At 48.7% G+C, this 12,277-nt stretch overlaps 1 protein-coding gene across 7 annotated transcripts in view; it reads right to left on the minus strand.

Moving 5' to 3' along the window:
• Positions 1 to 12,277, minus strand: part of EHBP1L1 (EH domain binding protein 1 like 1) — a 44,889-nt gene that overhangs the window by 5,134 nt on the left and 27,478 nt on the right. For 6 of the 7 annotated variants that reach the window (XM_081340352.1, XM_081340351.1, XM_081340349.1 and 3 more), the window contains 8 exons: positions 10,491 to 12,105; positions 9,367 to 9,536; positions 8,330 to 8,378; positions 5,189 to 6,253; positions 4,435 to 4,483; positions 4,193 to 4,269; positions 1,355 to 1,475; positions 464 to 563 (listed from right to left, as the gene is read on the minus strand). In XM_081340352.1, the coding sequence (XP_081196478.1) occupies positions 464 to 563; positions 1,355 to 1,475; positions 4,193 to 4,269; positions 4,435 to 4,483; positions 5,189 to 6,253; positions 8,330 to 8,378; positions 9,367 to 9,536; positions 10,491 to 12,105 (3,246 nt within the window). The remainder of the gene's footprint in view (positions 1 to 463; positions 564 to 1,354; positions 1,476 to 4,192; positions 4,270 to 4,434; positions 4,484 to 5,188; positions 6,254 to 8,329; positions 8,379 to 9,366; positions 9,537 to 10,490; positions 12,106 to 12,277) is intronic. The other variant, XM_081340353.1, reaches the window with a different exon arrangement.

Below are 12,277 nucleotides of genomic sequence, written 5' to 3' on the forward strand. Positions count from 1 at the left end.
ATAGAATTGGAATAAAGAATAGAATAGAATAGAATAGAATAGAATAGAATAGAATAGAATAGAATAGAATAGAATAGAATAGAGTAGAATAGAATAAGAGAGAATGGAATAGAATAGAATAGAATAGAATAGAATAGAATAGAATAGAATAGAATAGAATAGAATAGAATTGAAGTGAAGTGGAATAAAGAATAGAATAGAATAGAATAGAATAGAATAGAATAGAATAGAATAGAATAGAATAGAATAGAAAATAGAATAGAATAGAATAGAATGGAATAGAATGGAATAGAATAGATATTGGAACGGAACAGAATAGAATAGATATTGGAACGGAACGGAACAGAACAGAATAGCATAACAGAGTTGGAAGGGACCTTGGAGGTCTTCTAGTCCAACCTCCTGCTCAGGCAGCAAACTCTCTACCATTTCAGACAAATGGTTTGTTCTTTCTGCTACTCACAACAGCTGGAGCTGGTCTTGTCGTCGGATCAGGGCATTCTTCTTATTCACCAACGTGAACCATTCCTGGATCAGTTCCTCCTCCTTCAACTTATCTGCACCTAAATGGGAGCACGAGGAAGAGCTTTTCACGTTCGTGGATGTGTGCGCACGGAGTTAGGGCTATTCTGTATGTAAAAAATGGGTAGAGGGGCTTTCCCAAGCCAGGGTGGGCAATTAATTTCCCCCCCAAGAGAAACTGGGACTGTTGTGGACAGCTGAACCAACAGGGCTGTGATGTTGCGTAGGCACACGTGCACGCACGTGTGTCAATTGGGGGGGGGGGGAAAGCAATTGCCTTCAAGATAAAAACAATGCGATTGCAATGCAATTGTTACATTTGGTTTCTAATTGCTGGTTGACCTCCTGTGGCCGGACAGGGATAGCCAAAGGGTTGGACGTTGTCCAGGGTTCATATTGTGGGCTGCTCAAATCTCCCAAATATTTTCCCAGCAATCGAGAACACAATATTTTAAAATCTAAAGTGCTCCCCCAAAGGCTGATCTCTGTGCAGTCCCACAATCAGACAGTAGATGGCAGCAGAATCACAGAAGGACCCCAACAAAGATATTGGTAAAGTGATTTCCCCCCCCCAATTATAAAATGGATCAGCCCCACTGGAGCCTTGTCTGAAATGGTACAGGGGGCTGGACTAGAAGACCTCCCAGGTCCCTTCCAGCTCTATTCTGATGGAAGTTAAAACGGCTTTCTTTGCAATTCGGCTGATGGGGGGACCTTGCTGATTTACAACGGCATCCCATGTTTTTGCTCCAGATGTTTTGGGATGGCACCCCCGGGATTAAACAGCGGGAGGACGGGAAAAATTAAACCTCGTAGCTCTCTTTGCTCTTACCCGTTTGCATCAGACCCCGCAGCTCTTTCTCCACCACCGCTGCCCGCCCGTCAATCTGCTTCTGTTCGTTCTCCAAAGCCCGCAATTCAGCAACCACGTACTGGCTGGTGTCTTGAAATTTCTACACGGAAACAACAACATCCTCGACTTACAAACCATTTCATTTAGTGGGGGGAAAAGTGTCTTATGGCCGTTGCAGCATCCCCGTGTTCATGGGATCAAAATTCCGGCGTTTGGCAAAATGGTTCCTATTTGTGACTGTCGTTGTCTACCATTTGCGTAGCATCATTTTGCAATGTGACAAGCAGAATTCTTTTTTCCCCCCCTTACATTTCACACACACACACACACACACGCACACACACACACACACACTGATCCAAAGAAATCATCAATGGGAATTGGGAATGACTTTTCCTGGGCTGAGGTCACGCAGCGTTCTTGAAATTCGGTTGCAAAATGATTTGTTTCCTGTCCTGTTCAACAGGCAGTCCTGGTGGATCTCTGAGCTCCGTGCAGAAAGGAAAAAAAAAAAGCTCCTTTTCTCTGAATTTGAACCCGTGATCACAAGAAAGAGAGTCCTTGTTCATCATCTTTCCCCTTCAGCCCAGAGACAACAAGGAGAGGGAGGAAACCAACAATTGCTCAATTTCCACATGATCTGACAGAAGTCACGAGATGTCCTTTGCCAGGCGCTCGTGCTCTCAGACCTCATGAGGGCTAGAAACTTTCCGGATCTGAAAAGCTGAATTTCTCAAGGGGCTTTGAACATCCCAACTGCGATTTTTGCAAATACCTGTACAAAAAATCCTAGCTTGGAGGGAAATTTTCATTTGGTGTTTGAGCGTGTTGTGTAAACCCAGAAGAGAGATTTGAATTTGTGTGACTGCAGCCTGGGCGTCCACAGGGGTTGGACTAAATGATCTTTAAGTATACAGGTAGTCCTCAACTTATGATCGCATTTCGGTCCAAAATTTTGGTTGCTAAGTGAGGTGATTGTTACGTGAGTTAAGCTCCATTTTACAATTATTATTTTTTTGCAAAGGTACTCAAGTAAATTACTTGCGGTCATTAAGTGAATCACGTGGTCATTAACGAACATCATTTAAATGTTAAATTTTAATTAAATCTGTTCTAATGCTAGGTTTCTAAACTTGTAAGTTCAGTTTAACTGCACATTTTTAAATTGAAAGCAAGTTGAGCGTAATGTTACATTTTTAAATTTAAATTAAATTCATTTACATTTTCAGTCTTCAAATTTTAACTGAATGTGCTGTGATGCCTGGCTTCCAAATTAGTGGCCAAAAAAAAAAGCAACTTTGCACATGAGAAAGCAAAAGAAAGGAGCTGAAAAATGAGGCCGGCATTTGCTTTGTTTTATCATTCCTGTTTTACGAAAGGCTGGGCTGCCAACTTCCTTCCTGGCCAAACTTCCTGGAGTTAATTTTGTAGCTGGATTTTTTTTTTGTTTAATTTTTTTTGCAGTTCAACCTTGTGGCTCCGTGTTTAAATCTTGCAGAAGCTAATTTTTATTTATTTATTTATTTCCTGCCTTTATTGTTTTTACGAACAACTCAAGGTGTCGAATATATCCAGCATACTTTCCTCCTCCTATTTTCCCAATAACAACCCTGTGAGGTGGGCTGGGTTGGGCTGAGACAGAGAGAGGGACTGGCCCAAAGTCACCCAGCTGGCTTTCATGGCTAAGGTGGGACTAGAACTCACAGCCTCCTGGGGATTGGCCTAGAGCAGGGGTAGGCAACCTCGGCTCTTTTATGACTCATGGACTTCAACTCCCAGAATTCCTGAGCCAGCTTGGCTGGCTCAGGAATTCTGGGAGTTGAAGTCCATGAGTCATAAAAGAGCCGAGGTTGCCTACCCCTGGCCTAGAGTTATCCAACTGGCTTTTATGGTCTGAGGCAGGACTTGAATTCACCATCACCTAGTGATTGGCCCAAGGTTACCCAGACAGCATTCATCCCTAAGGCAAGACTAGAACTCACCGTCTCCCGGTGATTGGCGCAGTTACCCAACTGGCTCTTGTGGTTTAAGGCGGGACTAGAACTCACCGTCTCCTGGTCATTGGCCCAAAGTTACCCACTGGCTCTTGTGGTTTAAGGCGGGACTAGAACTCACCGTCTCCTGGTCATTGGCCCAAAGTTACCCAACTGGCTCTTGTGGTTTAAGGTGGGACTAGAACTCACCGTCTCCTGGTCATTGGCCCAAAGTTACCCACTGGCTCTTGTGGTTTAAGGCGGGACTAGAACTCACCGTCTCCTGGTCATTGGCCCAAAGTTACCCACTGGCTCTTGTGGTTTAAGGCGGGACTAGAACTCACCGTCTCCTGGTCATTGGCCCAAAGTTACCCACTGGCTCTTGTGGTTTAAGGCGGGACTAGAACTCACCGTCTCCTGGTCATTGGCCCAAAGTTACCTGCTGGCTCTTGTGGTTTAAGGCGGGACTAGAACTCACCATCTCCTGGTCATTGGCCCAAAGTTACCCGCTGGCTCTTGTGGTTTAAGGCGGGACTAGAACTCACAGTCTCCTGGTCATTGGCCCAAAGTTACCCGCTGGCTCTTGTGGTTTAAGGTGGGACTAGAACTCACCGTCTTCTGGTCATTGGCCCAAAGTTACCCACTCGCTCTTGTGGTTTAAGGCGGGACTAGAACTCACCGTCTCCTGGTCATTGGCCCAAAGTCACCCAGCTGGCTTTCCTGCCTAACACGCGGATTAGAACTCACATCTCCCATTTTCTATCCTCGTGCTTTCACCGCTAAGCCAAACTCTTACTCTCTGCAAAAAAAATGATCTACTCTAAGGCCGCATTCTGCCTCTTACTGGAATTTCTTCTTCATGGTTGCTGTTTCTCAGTTCGGAGTCCAGAGGCTGAGCCGGGGAAGGAACGACCGGAGAGGCTGCAAGGACCAAAAAAAACCAACTTGGCATTATTTTTTTGTACAGTATATCCTGCTATTGCTGAGTCTCTTGTGAATCTGGTGACACAGGCCCAACTTTCCCGAGGCTATTTGGCCTAAGACTATTTATTTCCAACCCCTTGTAGGACACCCCCCCCAACTCACCTGGTGGTTTCGTTTGTCGGGCCTTTGTCCCGTCGTTGCAAACGTCATCCTGGATAAAGAAGAGCAGAAGGCAGTGAGTCTCAACCCAGAGCGGTCCTTTCCAGCAAACTATAGGCGGTCCTCGACTTACAACCGTTTGTTTAGTGACTGTTCAAAGTTACAATGGCACTGAAAAAAGGGATTTATGACCATTATTCACACTTACGACGGTTGCAGCAGCTCTCATGGTCACCTGATCACAAGCAGGATGCTCGGCAACTGACTCATACATAGGATGGCCGCAGCGTCCTGGGTGTGTGTGTGTGTGTCACACGATCCCCTTTTGCAACCTTCTGACAAGCGAAGCCAATGGGGAAGCCCGATTCACTTAACGACCATATGACTAATTTAAGAGCTGCAGTGATTCACTTAGCAACCGTGGCAAGAAAATTCGTATCCTGTTAATGGGGCAAAGCTCACTTCACAGGTTTCTCACTTAGCAACATGAATTTCGGGCTCAACTGTGGCCGTACGTTGAGGACCACCTGTGCTAACTTCACAACTGCAGTGATTCAGTTAACGACGCCGGCAAAGAAGGTCCTAAAAACGGAGCAAAGTTCATTTAACAACCGTCTCGCTTAGCAACGAAAATATTGGGGCTCAATTGCGGTGGTAAGTAGAGGACTGTTCCAAAAAAATCCACAATGCATTCACCCAAGGAATTCGACCCAATTTTTCCCCCCAAAAAACCTGCTCCCCGCTGGGCACTGCTCACCGCAACCGGTCGCTGGCCGGGCTCCTCCGCCTGCCCGCTCCCCTCCGTCTCCTCAACCGAGAGGGACTCGCTCTTCAAACGGGAGCGCCGCTTCTTCACCAGGTCTGCATCGCGCATGTGTGCAAAGGCAGACTTGACCGAGTGGGCCCGGGGAGGCACCGCGGGGCCTGCACTGCCCAGCGAGGGGTTGCGTTGCAGGGGTCGCTCCATACTGCCGCGGGAGGCCAGCCGTTTGAGCCGAGGAGGCGCAACCACCTCCTTCGGCGCTTCTGCCACGTGTTTCCCAGAATCCCCTGGGTCCTGGCTAGGGGTAGCTGAGGAGCCATTGGCCAGTCCTCTCTCATCGTGCCTTGGGGTTTCGCCCCCAGAATCCTCCCGTTCCAAAGCTGGAGGGGCACCGTTGATCAAGTTGTCGGGCTTGGAGATTTCCGCTACAAGACGCTCTGCGTTTGGGGTGCTCTCGTCTGCCATGTTCTCGTTGGCGTTTCCCGGTTTATAATCCACCAGACCAGGAAATACTGATTTATTTCCTTCGGTGGAAACCCCGTTTTTGACTTCCGGCCCTACGGAGGTGACGCTGCTGGTTACTCCCCAGCCCTTCTGCTCCGTCCCCGGCTGTGCCTCGCTTTCCTTGCGGGGGACTGTCTCCGCCGTGGCTTCGTTCCCAGAATCCTTTGCCTCGCTCGCCTCTTCAGGCCTCCCAGAGTCCTCTGGGAGAGCAGAGTCCCCTTCTGCTTCCTGCTTCTCCTCCAGTCGTGTCGTTTTCCCAGAATCCTCCTTGTCTTCCAGCCTCCCGGTCTTCTCCGCGTTGCTTTGCAGATGTTGGGAGTAAAAGACAGCTGGGTCGATGGATCCCGAGGGATCTGTGTCAAATTTGCCCACTTTGTAAGTGGTCTCGCTACTGTGGCTGGCAAATTGCACCACGTTGAGTTCTTGGCCGGTGAAAAACGCCCGGATCTGGCAAAGATAGGTCATGACAATCAGCCGATCGGGCACCGTCAAAAACACCATGTCGGCCGGGTCCATCAGCCGAGAGATGCCTAGCATGGCAAAGCCATCGAAGGCCTGATTAAGAGAGGGAGAAAAAAAGAAACTCAGAATGTTATAAAGAAGGTAAAGGTTCCCCCACACATGCGTGCTAGTCGTTTCCAACTCCGTTTCAAAGCCGAAGAGCCAGTGCGACGTCTCCGTGGTCATGTGGCCGGCATGACTAGACGCCAAAGGTGCATGGAACGCTGTTCCCTTCCCACCGTAGTGGTCCCTATTTTTCTACTTGCATTTTTACGTGCTTTCGAACTGCAAGGTTGGCAGAAGCTGGGACAAGTAACAGGCGCTCACTCTGCTACGCGGCACTCGGGATTCGACCCGCCAAACTGCCGACCTTCTGATCCACAAGCTCAGTGTCCCAACCCACTGAGCCACCGTGTCCCTGAGAATGTTATACTGTACGATTAATGAGTTGGTGTAAGATGGTGAGAAATAGAATATATTCAAATAGATAAGATGTGTATCCTGAACATCAGATTTTGTGATGAATTGGGATAAAGGGAACTGGGCTTATTTCAAAGTTGGAAATTATAAATATTAAAGGTTAAATTTAAAGAGGAATGGGAAACTAAAAATTTGGGAAAAACCAATTAGGACACGGATTGTCTATAAAGATTGAATGTTAAAATAATCAGGATAGGTATAAATGAAAAATTATGGATAAATGTGAGAAAGTTATTTTTTTTTTACTTCATTGATGTAATAAGAACTGCATTAGTTTAAACATGAGACAGTAAATACTAAGGGGAAAAAGAGAAGAAATATTTAATGTAGGAGTTTGAGACTTGTACTAAAGATACTTGTATTGTTATTGAATTATCGTTTAACCCAGCCGCCACATTGCTTTTTAAATATTGAAAGGTAAAATTAGAAAATCAATAAAACTTTAAAAAAAAGAAACTCAGAAACGGCGGCCTCTTTCCTAGCAGGAAAATACAGGCAGTCCTCGACTTACGAGCACAGTGGAACCCAAACTTTTCTGCTGCTAAGTGAGACATTGGTGACATGAGCTTTGCCCCATTTCACGACCTTTCTTGCCACCGTGGTTAAGCGAATCGCTGCAGCCGTTAAGTCAGGAAGACGATTATTAAGCGAATCTGGCTTCACAATTGACTTTTGCTTGTCAGAAGGTCGCAAAAGGGGATCAGGTCACCCCAGGAGACTTCAACGGTCATAAATCAGAGTCAGTGGCCAAGAGTCTGAATTTTGATCACATGACCGCGGGGGAGGCTGCAACGGTCGCAAGTGTGAAAAACGGTCATCAGTTGCTTTTTTTCAGGGCCGTTGTAACTTTGAACGGTCACTACATGAACTGCTGTAAGTCGAGGACTACCTGTGTTACGTGTTGTTTTAGATGGGTTTGTTCTTTTTGTTAAATTAATGTGCCACCCATCTCTCTGCAAAGTTATCTAACGTTAATCTGCTCTTCCTTAGCAACCGCTTCCTTCGCTCAAAAATGTTTCTCAGGGCAACTCAAGACTCTTCTGTGTGCGAGGACAGCTTGAAAGTCGGCCCATTTTACAGGTGGAAGTACCGAGGCTGATAAAGAGGGCAAAACCGATCATTTCCCCAAAGAAGCTAGCTTCTACATTTCACTTTAATGGACAGAAGGACTTTTGGGGGGTGACATGATACCAGTCTTCCAGTATCTCAGGGGCTGCCCCAAAGAAGAGGGAGTCAAGCTATTCGCCGAAGCACCCGAAGGCAGGACAAGAAGCAACGGATGGAAACTCATCAAGGAGAGAAGCAACCTAGAACTAAGGAGAAACTTCCTGACTGTTAAAACCATTAATTTCCCTCCAAAGGTTGTGGGTGCTTCATCACTGGAGGCTTTTAAGAAGAAACTGGACAGCCATTTGTCTGGAAGAGTAAAGGGTCTCCAGCTTGAGCAGGGGGTTAGACTAGAAGATCTCAAAGGTCCCTTTCAACTCTGTTTTTTCTGTTATTCCTTCCTTATCCAGAATTTACTTTCAGAGAACAAATCTGTGAAATAGGAATTATTTTGGCCACCAGAAAACTCAGGGAGGGGAGAAGGAACCAGCGTCTTTCGCCACCACCTGACCAGGTGTGTAGCGAGTTCGAAACCTGACTCACCAGCTTGTTGTTCTCTTTGATGTCGAGGGGATCCAGAGCTTCGAAATTTCTAAAGACAAACGGCAAAAAATGTTAAAAAAAAATGAATATTGCTGTAAATCTGGGGTGCCCTTATCAATATCCGCAAATAATTCACTTCTATGGGGAAGAGGTGACTGGAATAGCAAAAGAAGTCCTTGACTTACACCACTCCATTTAGTGACTGTTCAAAGTTACGATGGCACTGCAAAAAGGGACTTATGACCATTTTTCACACTTACGACCGTTGCAGCATCCCCAGGGTGATGTGATCAAAATTCAGGCGCTTGGCAACTGACTCGTATTTATGACGGTCTCAGTGTCCCAGGGTCACGTGATCCCCTTTTGCGACCTTCTGACAAGCTAAGTCAATGGGGGAAGCCAGATTCACTTAACGACCGGGTTTCTTAACAACTGCAGCGATTAACAACTGTGGCCAGAAAGGTCGTAAAATGGGGCAAAACCCACTTAGCAAACGCCTCCCTTAGCCACAGAAATTGTGGCTCCATTGTGGTTGTTAACTCGAGGACGTCCCGTAGTCCTCAAAGTACGACTGTAATGGAGCCTGCTGATCATGGTCCTAAAGTGAATCAGCCAGTTTTGGGACCTTTTTTGCAACAGTCATAAAAGCAAACGCCACGGTCATTAAGCAAATTCACTTAACCACCGTGTCCCTAACTTAATAAATGCCGCGATTCACTTAACAACTGTGGCCAGAAAGGTCGTAAAATGGGGCGAAACTCGCCAAACAAACGTCTCCCTTTGGAACAGATGTTTGGCGCTCCGTCGTGGTCGGGAAGCGAGGACTCCCTGTAATCTAATAGTGATGGCAGATCCATAGCTCTATTTCAGGGGTCTTCCAACTTGGCCCTTTGAGGACTTGTGGACTTCAACTCCCAGAATTCCTCAGCCAGGCCTGGCTGAGGAATTCTGGGAGTTGAAGTCCACAAGTCCTCAAAGGGCCAAGCTGGAAGACCCCTGCTCTATTTGATAGAATGTGTTACTAGCCCACAACTCACATCTTCTCCGGGTGGAAGTGGTGCAGGATGGCACAAAGAGCCAGACCGTTGCGCCAAGACGTGGTGAAGTTGGTCACACGGACCCCCCGATAGCCGGCCGTCACCTCCTGGCACCACTGAAGCAGGTCCTGGCTGGAGCTCACCAGGGTGGGGCTGCTGACCGACTCGGCCTTTAAAAGGGGAGAAGCCAAAAAGAAAAAGAAAAAGGGATTGTGAGCTCAGGGAGCAAATATTCCCAACCCTGCCGACTCTTTAGCCTGGTGGCATTTCCTGGATAAAGCCCAGGCAGTCCTCAACTTACGACCATTTGTTTAGTGACCGTTTGAAGTTATGATGGCACTGAAAAAAGTGACTTATGACCGTTGAACACGACCGTTGCAGCATATAGAATACAATAGAAAATAGAATAAAGAATAAAATAGAGAATAGAAAATAAAGAATAGAATTACAGAGTAGAATAGAATAGAAGAATAGAATAGAAAACACAATAGAAACAAGAATAGAAAATAGAATAAATAGAATAGAATAGAATAGTAAATAGAATAGAATAAAGAATAGAATAGAATAGACTGGATCCAATTTCACAACTAGTTTTACTGCAGTTGTTCAGCGAGCGGCACGTTGTTAAGTGAGCCATGGGGTCGTTAAGCAAATCCCATTGACTTCTCTGGCGGAGATGGTCGCGTTATAATGGCAGAACGCTGCGGCTCCCTTAGAATGCAGGGCATCTGCCAATCACGTGACCACAATGGTCATAACTTTTAGGACAGGTCCTCAATGAACTTTTCAGCTTCAAACCTGTTAAAGAAATGGTCGTAAACTGAGGACTACTTGCGAAGCTGTCAATAAGAAGTCTAGGCCCAAAGTTTCTGTGGCCTGAAGTGGCTGGGTGCCAATAGGAACCCATCGGAGAAAGACACTTTGGGGGTCTCTGCCCTTCTCGGACCACCAGCCCGCCCGCTTCCCCCCCTGCCCCTTCCTTGTGCCAGGGGACCCCCTCCCCCCAACATCACCGCTGTGCCAGGCAGAAGCACCCACCCACCCGACCTGAATTAGTTGCCGGCTTGCGGGGCTCAAGGAGCCAGAGAACGCGACGGGAAGGGACTGACCACGGCTAGCTATACCTGGTCTTTCCCTTTGGGCCCCAAAGGGGGGGCCGGGCCACAGGACACGGGGCTCAGCACCGGGGCTTCCTGGCCGGGCCCGGCACTCCTACGGGGACCTGGGGCAGGCAGGCCGGAAGCATGGGGGGCAACCAAGGGGGCCATTTCCGTCTCCGCAGTGGCTCTCTGGGACAAACCATCTCCTTCCGAGGGCCTCTCTAGGCTTTCTTCTTCATAGTCTGGCCGACTTTGGCTGGGGGGGCCAGGCTGGGAAGCCTGTGGGGGACCGCCATCCCAAGGTGACCCTAAGCGCCAAGCCTCCGGACCGTCCGGCTGCGTTTGGCCCAAAGCCTCCGGGCTCCCATTCAGATGGCCGTTGGGTTCCTCCGGAGTGACGTCTTCTGGGACTTCTTCTGAATGCTCCTTCCAGCCATCCTCTTGGCCTTGATCCTTTCCTTCCTCGGTCGCCGCACGCTCCGTTTCAGCCCTCCGCTCCACGGCCTCTCCGGAGACTCTGCTTCCTCCTGCCTCCCTCTCGTCCCCGGCTCCCTCGTCCTCACTTCCCAAATTCTGGGGTGCTGGTTCTTCTGAAGGGCTTTGGGGAGCCCCCTCTGCAACTGCCAGGTCCCTCTGAGTTTTCTTCCCTTCCTCCGGGCCGGGCACAGTAGGAGGAGGGCAACGGGGTGCATCCAACAGGAATCCCCCGGCCAAGTCTTCCCTCCCTATCTTCAACGGCGAAGCCAGAACCTCCGACCTGGGCCTGCGTTCTTCGTCCTCTACCACCACTAGTCCTTCCTGTGAGGAGGACGTGGGAGGAACCTCATCAACTCTTGGGGTGCTTCCGTCGGCCTCACCCACGATCCGGTGTGCCACTTCTCCCAGCAGGGTTCCTGCGACAGGCGTGAAGTGCTCCTCTGCTCTCCGATTCTCCTGCCTGCCGATCTCACCCTTCTCCTCCTCTTCCTCCTCAGCTGATAACTCCAAAGCCCATGCCTCACTGCCCCCCAACCTCTCGCTGGCCAGGAACGTCTCTTCCTTCTCCGCGACCATCTCCGCCTCTTCCGCCCGTTCCAAGGAAAGGCCGTCGCTTGGGACTTCCGGAGCGGTGTGCGACACGCTTCCTCTTTCCGTGGTGCCATCCTGGCCTTCGCCAGCCCTCGCTTCCCGAAATTCCCACGGGGACGGCGAGGGACCCCCGAGAGGAGAGAGCGCCAGGTAGGCGGCGTCCGAAGACAATCCTCGGGAATCTGACTCGTTACTGATAACGACAGGATGGCTGTTGGCGTGGGCTGCTACCTCCATAAAATACGTCACCACGGAATTTCCAGACGGGGACGGAGAAGGGACCTTTTCGTTGAGATTCGCGTATCCTGGTTTTCCCAGGAGTGGGGTATCCAGGATAACGGACGCAGGAAGAGGAGCCAGGTTTTCTTCCAAAACTGCAGGGGTCTCCACAACAGGCGCTGGGGGGTCCGAGGACCCCGTCGCCTTCCCCAGCTTGCGTTTCTGCACGGGGGCCTCCTCGGATGCAAACGGGGGCGAAAGGAGTCTTTTAACAGATTCCTTTGGCGTACTTTTTCTCCTGGGGGGCGGACAAACACAGCGGTCTTCCCTGGGTTTCCAGATATCCGTTGGCCTGGAGGATGGGGGGAAGGAAAAAAAAAAGAGAGAGATTCTGAATTTGGGGTTCCCCGAAAGGGCAGGCTGACTCCTGTAAGTGAACAAAATATTAAAGAACTTAATATTCAAGAAGCGGAAGAAACTTCTTGGATGAGAAGCCAAACGGTTTTCAAAGAAAAAACAAGGCA

The sequence above is a fragment of the Vipera berus genome, assembly GCF_964194415.1.
Source record: "Vipera berus genome assembly, chromosome: 16".
NCBI classification, from domain to species: domain Eukaryota; kingdom Metazoa; phylum Chordata; class Lepidosauria; order Squamata; family Viperidae; genus Vipera; species Vipera berus.